Source organism: Balaenoptera borealis (genome assembly GCF_965194805.1).
Source record: "Balaenoptera borealis genome assembly, chromosome: 18".
Classification (NCBI taxonomy): domain Eukaryota; kingdom Metazoa; phylum Chordata; class Mammalia; order Artiodactyla; family Balaenopteridae; genus Balaenoptera; species Balaenoptera borealis.
In genome coordinates, this window is record NC_138877.1 from 79,711,988 (window position 1) to 79,729,460 (window position 17,473).

A 17,473-nucleotide genomic window follows, 5' to 3' on the forward strand; every position below is an offset into this window, starting at 1 on the left:
CCTGGAGCTGAACCTTCCATCACTATGGTTCCCCTACCACACTTACTAACTCACTAATATAGGCTAATATGGTTTATATATATTTCCAGCAACAGCATTTGATAAAGAAATGGTCTTAGCTAGATGCAGTGGACTCATTAGCAAAAATTCTCCTGTAGCCAAGGGTCCTGCTTGCCCCTTCAGTGCAGTGGCCAGAAAGGGCACAAGACCCTTCAGTAAATCCCTGGGACTCAGACCCCTGTCCTGCAAGGGGGTGACACTGTCACAACCCCCGAGGTGGTGAGGTGAGAGATGTGCTACATGCGAGGCTACTTTGAAAGTGGAGAAATCTCGTTTGGGTATTGGTTACTGCTTAAAGATTCTTGGGACTTTGACATTAAACTTTTCCAAGGTTTAGATTCTTCACATAGTCAAGTGTCACAGAGAGCATCTTGATTTGCATGCAGTGGAGAAGTTTCTGTAGCTGCCATCAAGCGCAGGAAAGAACGAACTGGAAAAAAGTGATAAGCTGTGCTTTCAAGGGTGTGTTTACTTTATGAAATCCTTTTGCAGCAAAGCTTTTAATACCTGAAGGCATTTGGAGAGCCTGGCCTCATGGAATGAAATAAAAGATGTATGATCCTCAAACACATCTGGAAAATGTCAGTATGATTCAGTTCCTGAGGGCTTGTAATCCAAACTGAATTCACTGTTTTATTTTGTCTTTTTAAAAATGAGTTTGATGGAAAGAAAATTTTAGATTATATTTGTGATTTTACTAATTATTCATCTCAAATATATGATTTAACACAGACATATAAGTTAATAAAAAAAAATGTTCAGTGAAGACGCTAAACATGAAATTGGGTATGACAAGTCACCTGGCCAGCCTGAAACTCCGGGCCTCCCTGTGATTCCAGAAACTTTGTTTGGCAGCCTGGTCACTGCGTTTTAGCCATTCCATGGAGCTGAGTGGGGCAGGAGGTAAACAAGAGCTGTCTTGGTGCAGAGACCTCAAGTGGAGTGGAGCAAACTGTCTAGCCTTGAGATGGACCCAGAAATGGCTGAGATAGATTTTCACATTGCTGGTTTGTGCTGCCCAGGCTTCTTAGCAAGACTTCTACTACAACTATTGCCACTAGTAATAAATGCCACTCATAACATAATATCATGTAATGCAATGCAATATATCCTGATATTCATGTTAATATAATCACAAGAAAGTGTTCAGCATTATTCTAAGCACTTTACATGAATTATCTCATTAAGGCCTCACACACCTCAATCCTGTGAAGTAAGGGCTATTTGACAGATGAGGAAAATGACACACCAAAAGGTCGAGGAACCTCTGCTCCGGATCTGAACCGAGGCAGTCTCACTTCAGAGACCCTTTCCCACCAGACAGCACACTTGCTGCCTCCCACGGTGCAGCTCTGAGGTTTTCATAGGACCTTCACATCTGCCTCTGGCTGCCCTCCCCACCCCACGACTACCCTCCAGTAACAGTGGGTAAAGCACTTGCCTACGGTGTTGGAAAGAAAATATGGTCCTGGAAGCGGCGGTCCATGCACTTTGAGTTGGCCTCCAGTAGAAAGGATGGCTTTTGTCTGATTCATTTATATTTTCTTACCCTGGCCTAATAAAGGCATGCCTTTGGGTGGCCGACTAGGTTATGTAACGTGGTGAGCCGAGTAACAGCTCCCAAGATGTCCACGCCTAATTCCTGAACTTGTGAATATGGTACCTAAAGTGGCAAAAAGGACTTTTTAGAGGTGACTAAGTTAAGGGTTTTAAATAAGGCAATTTTCCTGGGTAGTTGGGGTGGAAGCACTATAATCACAAGGGTCTTTATAAGTGAGAGAGAGAAGCAAGAGGGTCAGAATCAGAGGGAGGTTTGAAGATGCTGTGCTGCTGGCTTTAAAGCCCAGGAGCCAAGGAGCGCAGGTGCCCCTAGGTGCTGGAGAAGGCAAGGGGTCGGATTCTCCCCTAGAGCCTCTAGAAGGAGCACAGCCCTGCCCACACTTTGACATCAGTCAAGACCCACTTCAGGTAGCGCTTGGAGATTAGGAAACAAAATTAGAGCTCTACCAGGGATGGCTGACTGTTTATTTCCTCTCCTTACCTTCTCCACCAGTGTTTGCTCCCAAGGGACATATAGACTACAGGGCAATGTGAGAAAAGGAACTGGCGATCACGATGGTGTTACTACAAAGTATAGGAGGGACACGTAAGCCCAACTTGGAGGGGCTCAAAGGTTTCCTGGAGGAAACGGTTGCTGTCTTAAGATACACGTCTCTCTGCGACTACGCGCGTGTTAGCCTACGGTAAGGAACTGGCTCGTGCAGCTGTGGAAGCGGAGCAGTGCCAGGGCCTGAGTCAGCGAGCTGCAGACCTGGGGAGCGGACGCTGTGGGCTCCGGTCCTAGGCCAAAGGCGGGAGAAGGTCAGTACCCAGCAGGTAGGCAGAGAGAGCAAACTCTGTCTGGCTGCACCTTTTTTTAAAATAAAAAATCACATTTTTCTCCATTATTTTGTTAACTGGTGATTGTATCAAATGGATTTTGAACCAACTTGTGTCTCTGATATGCAACATGTGTCTTTTTTATTTGTTTGTTTGCTTTTATCAATTGGTGGCGCCATGCGGCCTGTGGGATCTCAGTTCCCCAACCAGGGATTGAACCTGTGCCCCCTGCAGTGCGAGCGCGGAGTCTTAGCCACTGGACCCCGGGGAAGTCCCTGGCGGGGAAGTCCCTGGCTGTACCTTTTTGTTCTATTCAGCTCTTTAATGGGTTGGATGAGGCCCATCCACGTTGGGGAGGGCAATCTTCTTTACTCAGTCTACTGATTCAAACGTAATTTCATCTGAAACACCTTCACAAGCACACCCAGAATAATGTTTAACCAAAGATCTTGGCATCCTGTGCTGCAGTCAAGTTGATACATAAAATCAACCACCACAGCCACTGAGGTGTGACCTGAAGTGTCAGTTTGTAAAGCATCATCACTCCGCCTAGTCTGATGAATATAATGTGAAACGTTTTTCGGTCATCAGGAAGAACAAAGCAGGTTCTGACTGGGAAGCTCCCTAAGGTATACCAGTGAACAAGGCAATTCTCAGAAAAATTACGTACTGTATCACCTCATTTTTGTAGAAAAGAAAAAGATATATTTGTAAATGTGCATATGTGCATTCAAAGCACAGAAAAGAGAGTAGAAAATGCACAACAATTGACAGTGATAGTTTCTGAGAAGAGGAGGAGGGATGGGTCTGGGGAATGTCCACAGTCTGTATACACCGTCATCATGGGAGTCTTTTATAGAGTGCATCCATGTGAAACTTAAGTGACAAAAAAAGACAAAATCTAAGGAGGTAATGCACAAATAATTATATATAATATCATTAAATGAAAGAAGCAATGGAAAATATGGCTTGAACTATAGCCTGCCATATGCCTACCCCAAGTTAATGAGCATAGAGCTGATTATTACCTGCTGGCATGGAAGGGGTGGGAAAGGAGGAGAAGGAAAGGGAAAGACACAGGAGAAGAAATTTAAAGGGACTGTTTCAAAATATTATCCAGTGTATGTGTATGCATAGAAAAAGGACACGGCAGGCAACTCACAAAAGTAGTGAGAGAAGAGTTTTTGAGTACATGGAATCTTTATGGGAAGCTTTATGTTCTTTTGGCTTCTCTGCATTTTCTTTCTTTCCTAGGATTTTATATTGATAAAGGTTGTATCTACTTTTAAAAGGCAATACAGTACATGGTCTGAAAGTCAAAAAGCTCAAAGACATACCTAGGGAAAAGTCTCTCCCACGTCCACCATCATTTAACTTCCAGCACTTCTCCCAGAAGGCATTGCACTGTTGCCAATGGCCTAATTTGTCCTCCCAGGGATAGTTTAATGATCTTTCTACCCATTCTTTAGTTAGTTTTCTATTTTACCCAAACGATCACATATGATAAACACTTCCCTATCCCATGTTTCTTCCCTCTTAATATATCCTGGAGGTTTTTCCATATCCACACGTAGAATTGCCTTGTTCTTTTAAACAGCTGCATGGTATTCCACTACGTGAGTATGCTGTGACTTCCTTAATCAGTTCCCTACCTGATGGGTTGTTAAATTGTCCCTAATTTTTTGCTTTTGCAGACAATGTTGTAATGACTATCCATATGGGACAGGTCACTCTGCACACATGCAATATGCATCTCTATAAGAGGTTTCCCAGAATTGGAAGTGTTAGGGCAGAGTATATACATGTTTAGTTTTGGAAGACATGACAATTTGTTCACCATAGAGAGTATATCAACATCACTCACAAAGACAATATATGAGGAGGCCTGTTTCCCCTACTCTTGCCAACAAATTGTCGCCAAACTTTTTGATCTTTGCTGCTGTACATAAAGTGATACCTCACTATTTTAATTTTTCTTATTATGAGTGAAGTTGAGCTTTCTTTCATATGTTTAGAATTCTCTTGCATTTCTTTTCCTATGAACTGTAGTTTCATGTCATTTACCCATTTTTTTCTCTTGAGCCATCAGTCTCTTTATTTTGGCTTATCACATCCAAAGGAAATTAGCATCTTATGGTAGATTTCAAATTTCTCCCTAGCTTGTCTTTTGACTTCATTTGCTGTTTGTCTGTCTACATTAAATTGGTTTTAGGTAATGAGAACGCATTGCCTTTATTTTAAAAGTTGAACTTCATTATGGGGAAGGAAAGGTTCAGCTTATGTCATCTCCACTTCAGTTGCTTCCATGTCACTTGATTTCTCACTTGGGTAGTACTGACTGTTCCCTGTTAGTCCCTCCACTCCTTCCTGAGTCTTGCATCTTTGCACTTTGCACTTACATATCTACACATGTTTCCTTCTACTAGACTGAACATTTTACACGTGCAGAGATTGCTCTCAGGTACTGTGCATAACTTTTTCATCTTTGCACAGCTAACTGCTGGCACCATGTTGTGCAGATTAAGTCAAGTGAAACATATTTGTCAAATGATGTTTCTTTCTGCGTTCAACTTATCAGAAAAAGGAGTTTTTAACAGCTTTATTGAGATATATTTCATATACCATAAAGTTTAAAGTGTAGAGTTCGTGGCTTTGAGTTTATTCACGGAGCTACGCAGCAATCATTACAATCCATTTTAGACCATTGTCATAACCCTGAAAGAAGCCCCAGACCTTTTAGCGGTCACTTGTCATCCGCCCAACCCCATCCCTCACTCCAGCCCCTGACAACTACTACTCAACTACCTATCTATATTGATTTGCCTATTCTGGATAGTTCATTTAAATGGTGTTAAAGAAAAAAAATATTCAAATGACATTTGTTAAAGCACTGTAAGATGTTACTCAAAGGTGGAGAACTACCAACACAGGTATAGGGACCATTGAGATGGAAATCTGCAGCGAGGGAGAGATTGGGGTCAACTCAGAACGCCGCACAGGCACGTGGGAATGCATAGCCAAGGAGCCGGGTGGGGGCCCACCAGTAGGAAGTGGCTAAGAGGAAGCATCAGGGGTTAGGATTCTCCCTGAAGGCGGGCCAGGGTGATCAGATATCACCTGGGAGACTGTAGTGGATGAGGAAGGTACAGGGTGGGGGATTCTGGCTAAACTGACTTATCAGAATTCTTGCAAAAATTGGACAATGCAGAAGGGAACGTGGAAGTCCAAAAGCCAGGCCTAGCTGAAAAAAGTTCGGGGAGCCTGGGCAGACTTTGGTCAATGAGAGAATCTGTCAACGGAATCATACAACTTGAGGTCCTTTGCGGTTGGCCTCTCTCACTCAGCATAAGGTTCATACATGTGTCAACAGCTCATTCACTGTTGCTGCTGAATAATATTCCACTGTATGGATCCAGGGTTTTAATAGCCCCGCTTTTCCAGTTCTTACTCGTTTTTGATCAGAGGTTCCTCTACCTGAGGTTGAGGAATGAGCCTCTGGGCTTTGCCAAAGGACAATCTGAAAGGGACACTTGGCCATGGCGACCACAGGCAGAACTTCTACATCACGTGCCGGGACGGCGTGTGCGCCCACCGGTCCGCACAACCAGCCTCTGAGGTGGTTACCGCCGTTTTCACACGGGAAACACGAGTCACACTTGGAACCACGGAACCCGCGGGGCCGTTGCTGCCAAACTCCCGACTCCGAACGAGCTACTTAGCGAACCGCGCTCGGACACGTCATTGGCTGCGCGTCCGCGGCGGCCAGAGTCGCAGAGGAAAGGCGTCTGCGGCCGCACGAGAGCCCCGGCCACCCAAGGGCCAGGAGAGAGCCTCGGCACTAACGGCGCAAAGCCCGTTTCCGTCGCCAGGGGAGACGCGGTGGCGGAGCACTTCCGGGGCGGGGCCGGGCCGGGAGCGGAAGTTTCCGGGCAGCGCGCGCGGTCCGCTGGGGTCGGTCCCGGGCCTGGGGCGCGGGGCGGTGGCGGCGCGGGGACCGGGTCTGCCCGGCGGGCGGCAGGAGGGCGGGCGCGCGCCGGACCCCGGCCACGCAGCCATGAACCTGGAGCGGCTGCGGAAGCGCGTCCGGCAGTACCTGGACCAGGTGGGCGGCCCGATCCGGGGAGCGCGGGCCGGGGCTCGGGAGGCAGCAGGGGCGGCTGCTGTCGGGGTCTTGGCGGCGCGCGGTCCTAAGGGCCTGGGCTTTGGTTCGGGGTAAAGCCCCCGAAGGGAGGGGTCGAGCCCCCCGCCCTCTGCAGCCGGGAGGCTGAGGAACGCTGAGCGTGAAGCCACTAATGCGCGCGGCGAGCCTTACACGTGTTCAGCCCCGCTCCGCAGCCGGCCCACCCCGGCCACAGAGGTGCTCAGTACATGCTTCGTGCTAAGTGGAAGTTGAAGGATTATCTTAGGAGGAAAGTTGCGGGGTGGCCTTTGAATTTAGCTAGCTGATAGAAAATTTTTGAGAACTTTAGGTGTCATTCTTATTTGGCCGAATTTAACTGAATAAAGATAAAAACAAATCTGTAGTCTCAAAATCAGTACTTTAAAAAGTTCCTGTTAACTACACTTTCATTCCCTGCACTCCTCTTGAATGAACAGCAAACAGTGTTTAAGGGAAAGAAATGTTTCCAGAATCAGCAGCATCAGTTTAATCTGCGATGTCACTTAGTTTTTGTAAAATGTATGCTCTCCCAATAAATTGGAAACCAAGAAGGGGAGAGAAAAGGGTGTTCGCTGTGAACTGTTCGATGTGAAATGTAGCAGCTGAATGTTTGCAGCACGCTGAAGGGCTGTATTTTGGTTTGCCATAAGTCAGCTGACTTGAATAAATGCTTCCTGCGCACTTTTTCTCTGGCTCTGGGGATGCAGTGAGGAAGGAGACAGGCCTGGTTCCACCCTCCAGGCACTAACATTGAGCCGATTTGTAACCGTCCCAGAAGCATTCCTCCTCCCAAATTGACTGGCGACAGAGTTGCTGGTTTGCATCCAGGAGGACTGAGGCAAAGACTGAGAACCTTACTAATGGCTGGATGTTGCAAAATGATCACTTAAGTTATCTACTTCTTTAGATACCTGCTGATATAATTTTGCAATGTATAAGTTTAAAAAAACTACCTTCTTCAACTGTATATACCAAAGGTCTTCCAATAATATTTTTATTGCACCATTGAACTAAAACTCACCTACCTGAGATATAAGATAGAGATATGATTGATAGACCTTTTACTACACGTAAAAAATTATTGTCCTGAGATGTTGATTTATTATATAGCATTCTAATAATATTATCTGTCTGTGTAAAACTATTGAAGTAACAGGGCAATTACCGCTTTTTTTCTGTTTTTGGATACAGCAACAGTATCAGAGTGCTCTGTTTTGGGCGGATAAAGTAGCCTCACTCTCTCATGGTAAGTGACAGGTTCTAATTTTTTTTTCTGATTTCTCTATCCTTAAAAATCTTTCTGCTTTACCTTGCACCTCTGACCATTTATGTAATTTTCCCTCCAGAGGAACCCCAGGACATTTACTGGTTGGCTCAGTGTCTTTACCTGACAGCCCAATATCATAGAGCAGCTCATGCACTTCGGTCACGAAAACTGGACAAAGTAAGTGATTGTATGAACCTTAAAGCTTTTTAAAAATGTTATTAGATTAATATTTTAGGTATATGTTCTTTTTATGTCAAAATATTTTTAAGGATTCAATTTTTCATATTAAATGTAAAGAGAAAATTTCTTGTGTACGCTTTTTTTGTTGTTTGGCTGCACCGCGCGGCATGAGGGATCTTAGTTCCCTGACCAGGGATCGAACCTGCGCCCCTTGCATTAGAAGCGCAGAGTCTTAACCACTGGACCGCCAGGGAAGTCCAAGAGAAAATTTCTTATTCCTAGTCTTGGTCACTTTGTTTTTTCCTCCCCCCACCCCCCTATCTAATCACTAAGTTTTGAAAATTCTGTTTCCTAAATAGCTCTGAAAGTATGGATAGACCTTTCTATCTCATTACCATTCACACACGTCAGGCCTGTAATTTGTCTGTTTTGTTGTTTTAGCCTCTCTCCTTTCTCTTTTCTCCAGTAACATCTTTCCCACACCCCACCTTCCTTGTCTCCAGTTCATCTTTTAAACTGTCAAAGGGTGGTCTTCCTAAAACAGGTCTGATCACATCACTCACAGTGTAACTCAGTGATTTCCTATTGCCTACAGGATAAAGTCAGATGCATTCATAGGCACCCCAGGTGCTTCTTGATTTCTCTCCAGTCTGTGTCTGACCCACCACCACCATCAGTGCATGGAATGTGTATCCAGTCATGCTGACTGCTTGCAGTTCCTTAGATGTGTGACAGTTATTCAGACTCAGTGCTGGAATGCTGACCAACTCCTAAGTTACCCTCTCCCCTGGAGATGTTTTCTTATTCAACTGGTTAGTATTTTTTATGCGATTCTTTCATAGTTTATGAAAGAAACTATGTGCTGTGTTTATGTCTCCCCTGCCACAACCTCCTTGAGGGCAGGTCCCTATTCCTTTTTGAATCCTCGGTGACTGGTAAACAGTAGGTTCATGATGAATATGGGTTAAAAAGACTTTTTTTTCTCTGCGAGAGTAAAAGAGGAATTATGAAAATGGCTTTCTTCACTTCGTGGTTATGGTTTTCTTTTTGATTGAAGATACATATTATCTTGATCACTTTTTTAATAGATTAATTTCTTTCCTAGTTGTATGAAGCGTGTCGCTACCTTGCAGCTAGATGCCATGTAAGTGTGCCCTCAGTTTGTTTTATTTGATAAAGGTTTAATGAAGTGAATGTTACACATCCCTCCCATGAGTGTGAGAATTCAAAATACTGACTCCATTTACTAAAAGCTCATATGCATGAAGAATATTCTACTTTAGACATTTTAAATTTAAGTAATGAGTGGGTATAATATTTATTACCCTTTTAAAATCTACTGCGATTGTGTATCTAGCATCAGAAGTCATGGTTGACAAACGCTGTTTCTGTTTTCTACACAGTTTGCTGCAAAAGAACATCAGCAGGCTCTTGATATTCTTGATATGGAGGAGCCGATCAACAAAAGACTGTTTGAGAAATGCTTGAAGGATGAAAGTAGCTTGAAAGACCCCTCCAGTGACTGGGAAATGTCACAGTCCTCAGTAAGTAATACTGCAATAACCATGCTTCCGTAACATCAGTAAGAATTGCCCATATGATAGGGCAAATGTAAGTTGCCTTCTTTTACTTGCGTACAATCATGTTAAAATAGTTTGATTGCCAACTTACTTAATTTTCCCAACCCAAGAAGATTCTGAGACATTTCTGGGCCATCAGTTAGAAGTTGTAATTGTGTCCTCAGATGCTTGAATCTGAAATAGGCAGACGTAAGCTCTTTCTTCTTACATTTGATACCTTAAACTCCTCCCCACAGGTGGAATAATATTTTCCCTTCTTACTGTATTTCAACAGTGTTTTGTACTTACCCCCAAGAAACCTTGATTACCTTAGACTGTTTCTTTCCAGGGGGTGCTGTGGTGTTAAGGTGTATGTTATTCTGTGTATTTCAGTTTGTATACTTCCTACCTGCATAAAATTGCAAACTCCTTGCTGGCAGAGATTACACTGATACAATGTAACATGATCAATAACATCAGCAGATTGCTAATCTGGACTGTTACTCTTTTTTTTTTTTTTAACAGCTTTCTTGAGATGTAATTCACATAGCATGCAACTCATGCATTTGAAGTGCCTAGTACCTCGGTTTTTAATATATTCGTTGAGCTGTACAACCCTTACCACAGTCAGTTTGAGAACATTTTTTTTTTACTTCAGTGAGAAACCCTGTACCCTATAGCTGTTACCCACCAATCCCCCATTTCCCAGTTGTTCTTTATAACATGTCTATGAAGGAACTTGGTTACACTACTGTTCATCTCAAGAAGGTGGGAATACTATACATTCTTAGGTTTTTTTCTTTTTAAGAAGCACATTTTTTTGTGAAGAAATACGTTTATGAGGGAGTTGAGGATTATCATTATTCTTGGACCTCTTATCCATTAACTGCTAAGAAATGCATGATTTATTTGTAATGCATTATTTATTTTATGAGTTTACTTTTTTTAATAACTCATAGGATACTGCATAGGTCTAAGATTCTCTCATAATGTCCTCTACTATTTTTGAATTGTGATTTTATGATGAATCCCATTACCAATTTTATTTATTTATTTTTTTAGTGGTTTGAGAGACGGCAATTTTTATTTATTTGTTTGTTTGTTTATTTATTTTTGGCTGCGTTGGGTCTTCGTTGCTGCACACAGGCTTTCTCTAGTTGCGGCGAGCGGGGGCTACACTTGGTTGCGGTGCATGGGCTTCTCTTGTTGCGGAGCACGGGCTCTAGGCGCGAGGGCTTCAGTAGTTGTGGCTCTCGGGCTTAGTTTGCTCCGTGGCATGTGGGATCTTCCCGGGCCAGGGCTCGAACCCGTGTCCCCTGCAATGGCAGGCAGATTCTTAACCACTGTGCCACCAGGGAAGTCCCCATTACCAATTTTAGCTGCACCTCTGGACCATCTTTAAGCTCACTTATTTGTTTTTTGAGGTACAGAATCTGGAACATAAATCAGATTTCTACATTCTCCTGTTAATGGTAGTAGTGAAGTGGCTGCTGTGTGAGCAGCTTACCATGTGCTGCCTACAGATGGTACCACCTCTGATCCTTGCAGAGCCTGTGAGTTAGATGAGGGGAGGAAACTGAGTCACGAGAGGTTAGAGCATTGTCCAGGGTCACTCGTAAGTGTCACAGCTGGGATTTGAGCTCAGGTCTGTCCAGTTCCCAAAGGCCATGCTCCTAACCCCTGTGCTGCATTGCTGCCGGTTTTCTAATATTTACTAAGGTTCGTTCATTGAGATCTACCTGTCAGACGGTGTTCGTGTTTGATTTAATATACGTGTGCTCTGTATGCTGTCTCTAAATCATTACCCTATTTGAGACAGAACAAGTAATGAACAAAGTAGCAGTAAGGTGTAAGCGAGTTATAAAGGTTTGTTGAAGTGAGGAGAGCCTAAGGAAGATAGATGAGAGAAGTTTTACTTTGCTTTTATGTTCCTATTAATTTATATTGTGTCTGACATTGGATGGAGCACATCCTTTTAGATGTAAAAAAAAAAAAGAGTCTTAGCCTTCAGACAATATATGATTTTTGATAAGAAATTAATTTCAGTAGTGCTGACTTAGTATGTCACTCATCATTTTTCCAACAGATAAAGAGTTCTATTTGTCTCTTACGAGGAAAAATCTATGATGCTCTAGATAACCGAACCCTCGCTACTTACAGCTATAAAGAAGCTTTGAAGCTTGACGTCTACTGCTTTGAAGCATTTGATCTTTTAACATCACACCACATGTTGACAGCCCAAGAAGGTTTGGAAACCCAGGTGTTTTTATGTTTAGCACAATTAATACTGTTTGGATTTTTTTTTTTTTCTGAAATCTGTAGAATCAAGTGCAGGCTCTTATGTACAGGTTTAAATAAACCTATTAACTTCCTTCACATCTTCAAACATGAAGCACATGGCAAAGTACAGTATTGTGCAGTGCTTCTTGCAGTCAGAATCTTCAGGGATTGTGATGGGATGAGCGATTTAAAGTTGTAAAGAATTCAGGATCTGATTCAGTGATTTCCAACATGGCTGCACTGTAAACCCCCAGGAGGTTTAAAAACATCATTGTGCCGGTCCTAACTCCAGACCAGTCGAATCAGAATCTGGTGGTGGGGCCCTGGCATCAGATGGTTTACAGCTCCCAGATGATCCTAAGGTCCATCAGGGGCTGAGAACAATTGACCTAGTATGTTGCCAATGGTGTGAGGTGGATAAACAAGAGAAACAGAGACAGTGGAGATGTTGTATTCATGGCATTCAGACATTTTAGCCTAATGCGTGGTTCTCAACCAGGGTGATTTTGCCCCCTAGAGGACATTTGGCGGTATCTGGGGAGAGTTTCATTGTCACAACTTGCCGGTGGGTAGGGCATGGGAGGTTGCTGCTGGCATCTAGTGGGTAGAGGCCAGAGGTCCTGCGAACGTCCTGCAGTGCGTAGGACAGCCAGCACGGCAGAGAATTGTCCCCACGGTGTCCGTAGTGCTGAGGCTGGGAAAGTGGCTTGGTGGTTCTCAAGTCTGGTGATGACTAGTATTGCCCGGCAGGTTCATGCAGAGCCCGCAAGGTGATTCTTATTACCTGGGTCTGGAACCACTGTCTTAGTTTTCTCCAGTTCATTCTATCTTGTTATTTTCTCTTTTGAGCTCAATTTACTTAAACCAAGAACTATAGAAGAATATTTTTCATTGCTGATTTTTTTTCCCCATAAATACTGTGAGGACGTTCCTTTTTTCTCAACATTTTTTAGAAAAAGAACTTCTTGAATCACTACCTCTTAGCAAGCTCTGTACTGAAGAACAGGAATTGCTACGTTTTCTATTTGAGAACAAATTGAAAAAGGTAAGTAAAAACACAAAGTTAGTATTTGCTTTGTATAAGCATCTTATTTCATTAAATTGGGCCTCTATTCTTTCACAGGTTAAGAATTTAGAAATTAATTTTTATTAGTTTAGCACATTTGCAAGAACAGATTTAGATTATTTAAAATATATGATGTGATTCCTGAAAAAGCTTCCCAAAATATCTGTCTTCCCCCCGGGAACAACTCATACTTTTAAAAGATTGAACTATCAGATAATCAATGATGTGTGAAAATGAGGATTTTTTCCTCATGCTTCCTGAACTACTATTTTGTAAAATACTTTCTACCATGGAATTCTGTGATAAAATTGAGAAGAGAATTAGACTTGCTGAGAGGAGTACTGATGATGCTTGAAGTTAGAAAAGTTTCGAGCATCTCACAGGTGTCGTTGTGTTAAACCTTGAAACACTCGGGCCAAGTTGAGTCTGCCTTTTGATTCGGTGCTGCACACTGAGTCATGTTTGCATTTCTCTGTTTCAGTATAATAAACCTAGTGAAACTGTCATCCCCGAGTCTGTAGATGGTTTGCAGGAGAATCTGGATGTGGTCGTGTCTTTAGCTGAAAGACATTATTATAACTGTGATTTTAAAATGTGCTACAAGCTGACTTCTGTGTAAGTACATCCACTTATTTTTGTGCAGGAATGTAGAGTTTAGTCCATTTTACATGAGAAATGTGTGGGACCTGCTTTCTGAATAATGTCAAACTGATGGATGATCATTTAAGCTGCCTTTTCCATTTGCAGAGTATGGGGTGGGGGAGGGTGGGTGTCATCTCAAAAGAGCGATTTACTGACACAGGTATATGCACATTTGTTGCTTTATTCTATTAACTCGGGAGTATCCGTGTCCCTCCCAGGAGATAATTTGCAAGTTTGAGAATACTGTCTGGCGCATAGTTTTATAAAGTCCGTTCCTTGTTAAAGCAGAGGCTAATAAAACCCTCTAGGTACTGGGTGTCAGGCTCACTGACTGGCCGCGCCTCCTCCCCCAGCACCGGTCTCTCCACGTGCGTAGTTCACGCTTATCCTTTACATGGACTGTTTTTAATGGATCTTTGGGGTTGCTTAAAATCCTTGAATTCACAAAAATTTTAATTGACAGATAGTTAGGATTCATTTAATATTTCATATTATTTTTGATCCTTCTAAATAATTAGACCACTTATTTTATGTGGTACAGTTCTGTTAGTTTAAAGTAAATGTATGTGGTGATGTTTATTTTTATTGCTTCTGAATAAATCAGGATTCTCCCTTTCATTTAAAACCTAATCATTGCCTTAACTGAACAAGTCTGAAGATAATGGAGTTAAGAAAGTAAAAATGTATTATAGCCCACAGTATTGTATGTAATGTGGTAATGACTGTTTGAATAAGCATAGCTAATTGCAATGAGTGTGGTTACATACTGTTTGTACGTATGTACATAGTGTGTTTCTTTAACTTTCAGAGTAATGGAAAAAGATCCTTTCCATGCAAATTGTTTACCTGTACATATAGGGACACTTGTGGAGCTGAATAAAGCAAATGGTAAGAATTTTTTTTAATTAAAATAATAATTTTTAAGACAAAAAATATTCTGTAACTCTGGAAATTTTGTCTCACAAATCCTGGATAATTCAGATTTCAGGTTAATAACTGGGGGAAGAAATGCTTATCAAAGTAACCAGCAGTCTCTTCTGTTATCTCAGCAGAACACACTGTTTCTATATCCCTAATTCCTGCTTCCTTTTCTCAAATGTAATTTGTGCTCCAAGGTATGTTAGCTTTAGAGCATTGGGTGGCAGTTTTGCCTTTTTTCTTTTTCTTGTAAAATCCGTAAGAAAGCTGGTATGGCAAGAGTCAGTAACTGTTTAGAAATTGGAAGGGGGCAGATTTTTTACTCACGTTTTCCATATTCTAGAAACATTTAGAGGGTTTGGACTGTATTTGCCCTTAAATCTTCTGAACTGACTCGTCAGCTCAGTCAGGAGGAAAGCTAGCCAGGCAGCCCAGCTCTGGGGCCCCTGCTGCTCCAGGTGTGGTCTGTGGACCAGCGGCATCACGTCTCCTGGAAGTTTGCTGGAGGTGCCGGCTCTCTAGCCGCCCTGGCCTGTTGAGCCCTAGGAGACGTTGTTGTGACATGCCGGGGCTTTGTGTTACTCGGGAGCAAATCATCTTGCTGATTCGATAAACGGGAGACTTTGGTCAACCAGATTGGCTGTGGGTGGTTGACACGGTCTGTAATAGGCCCGTGGAGTAAGAAACCTGGGCTTTAAGACAGGCGAGGCCCTGTGAAATAGCCTCTTCAGCACGTGGGGGGCTTTGTATGTGCCTCCCATCCAGGCCACTAGTCACTCGACACGCGCTCAGCGCCCACTTAGTGCCTGGAGTGGGGTGAGGGATTGGAGGTGGGGGTACGTGAAACAGCCGTAGTATCTGCTCTGTGGAGTTTCTATATGGCATTAGGCAAATGGATTTTGTATCCAGGAAGAAAGAAAAGTATGAAATCATTGCTGCGAGAACAAGATTTATATGATCGCAAAGAGCTGTAACTGGGGAAACTCGTATCTTAAAGTTCATTTGCTGTGAATAATTTTATTCTTTTTTTTCTTTTTCTCTAATGTAGAACTTTTCTATCTTTCTCATAAATTGGTGGATTTATATCCTAGTAATCCTGTAAGTAAATATAAACTTTTTTTTCCCTTATAGTGTCTTTTTTCTTACCTGAACTTTAAGAAAATACTTAACAGGTGTTTAGACAGAGGCTAAATTTAAATTCAAGCAAATAATGTTTTATTTTAAGGTGTTGGAGCAGAATCTCCTAGTGCGTATGATAATTAGAAGCAACATTCACTTTTTCAATTCTTGAGAGTATATTTTTTTAGTATAAAACTTAATCTTTATATTTTATGATTACAGAAATTATATATGCTCATTATTTTGAAATAGCTAACATACAGAAAAATTAAATATTGAAAGTGAAAGTCATACTCATACCTCTCATAAGCAATGCTAATAACTGCTTGGTAGCTTTCTCACATTACATGTATGATAACTTACTGAATTATGCACTGAATTGAATCATTGTGTCTTCCAAACTGCCATGGATCAGAATGAAGACCTAGAAATTGAAAATGGAATCAGGAACCATGTCCTTAAAGACAAAAGTCAGGGGTCAGGGTTTAAGTCTCAGACAAGAATCTGCACCCCAGACCAGTGTGAAAACAATTTATAAAGAGGCGAAAGCAGTGCAGGAGAAGTCAGCTAGAGAGGTGGAATCTGTAGAACCAGGGTGGGGTGGGGAAGACACAGTGCAGGTGGGAGGCTGGCCCTCAGGCTGGCGTTGCAATAGGAGGAGATTCAGGTGCTGCAGGGGTGCAGTGGGAAGCACCTGGAGCTGTGGAGGATCTGGTCTCTTTGCACCCAGGGCCCTCAGTAGACAGCCTGTCTCAGAGAAGTTTCTGACTTGAGCTGGAATATATGCTGGGACCTCTGACTCGTTACAGATTCCCGGTTCAAGGTTAAGCGTCTTTGGTCATGGTATGTTTTCAACTTTTTAGGTGTCTTGGTTTGCAGTGGGATGCTATTATCTCATGGTCGGTCATAAAAATGAACATGCCAGAAGATATCTCAGGTATGAACTTATTGTCTTCCTCCCTCTGTAGTGAACCTATAGGAAGTAATGTCTTGGTCATCTGCTTTAATGCAGTAATTAGTAGTACTTTAAAAGCAGTATGAAAGAATAAATGTTTTCTTCAGATTCCATTCAGTTGCATCCATTATTTACCCTGCTCTTTATAAGATGCCATGAGGGGAGATAAAAGTAGTCAGTGGTATAGACCTTGTCCTCAAGGAGCTTATGATGTATTTAAACTTTTATTTATAAATGAGAATAAATATGAAAAAATAGGGAATAATACAAAGTATTTACTATTAACCTCTTACTCTTAGGACTTCTTTTGTTAATAGTTGTGAAATTACATGACACTTTATGTGAGGTTAGGGTCACTAAATGTGACTATAAAACAGAATTCTTGGCATAGTAAACTGGTTTATGTAAGGAACTGCTGTGGTTTTAGCTTGAGGAACTCCATGCAGCCCAATCAAGCTGCTTAACTAGTGTTATTCAGTTACACAAGTACAGAAAAATATCTAATGATACCTGTGATTTCCTCCATGTGAACAAAATAGAAAATGGATCTGTGGTGAAGTTCATAAACTTTGGACACAGACTTGAATTCTAATCCAGATTCTGCCACTTATTAGCTATAATTCCTTGGGAGAGTTCATTTCTCCGACCTTCCCTTTCTTCTGTAAAAATGGGAATGATGTAGTTGTATGTCAGGATTGTTAGGAAAATTGATAAGATGACAGGAGAGGATCCTGCACTAGGAAAAAATTAGGGCGAGCTCTCTGATTAGTTGACTGTTGCATTTTAGAAAAGGGATGCTTGTGTTTTTTTCGGGAGCAGGATGATTCACGTTATAATAGCTCCTTTGAACTATGCTTCTTTGACTTAGTGTGCTTATTCAGTGATGAAT

At 42.2% G+C, this 17,473-nt stretch overlaps 1 protein-coding gene across 4 annotated transcripts in view; it reads left to right on the plus strand.

Annotated features, from left to right (window-relative positions):
• Positions 1-6,341: 6,341 nt before the first annotated feature.
• Positions 6,342-17,473, plus strand: part of CDC16 (cell division cycle 16) — a 28,656-nt gene continuing 17,524 nt past the window's right edge. For 2 of the 4 annotated variants that reach the window (XM_082365795.1, XM_082365794.1), the window contains exons 1-11: positions 6,343-6,541; positions 7,790-7,844; positions 7,945-8,042; positions 9,151-9,189; positions 9,449-9,589; positions 11,691-11,850; positions 12,838-12,929; positions 13,432-13,565; positions 14,401-14,480; positions 15,559-15,608; positions 16,493-16,566. In XM_082365795.1, coding sequence (XP_082221921.1) covers positions 6,494-6,541; positions 7,790-7,844; positions 7,945-8,042; positions 9,151-9,189; positions 9,449-9,589; positions 11,691-11,850; positions 12,838-12,929; positions 13,432-13,565; positions 14,401-14,480; positions 15,559-15,608; positions 16,493-16,566 — 971 coding nt within the window. In that variant the 5' untranslated portion in view covers positions 6,343-6,493. Of the gene's footprint in view, positions 6,542-7,789; positions 7,845-7,944; positions 8,043-8,640; positions 8,858-9,150; positions 9,190-9,448; positions 9,590-11,690; positions 11,851-12,837; positions 12,930-13,431; positions 13,566-14,400; positions 14,481-15,558; positions 15,609-16,492; positions 16,567-17,473 lie in introns of those variants that run through there. The other 2 variants (XM_082365796.1, XM_082365797.1) reach the window with 2 other exon arrangements.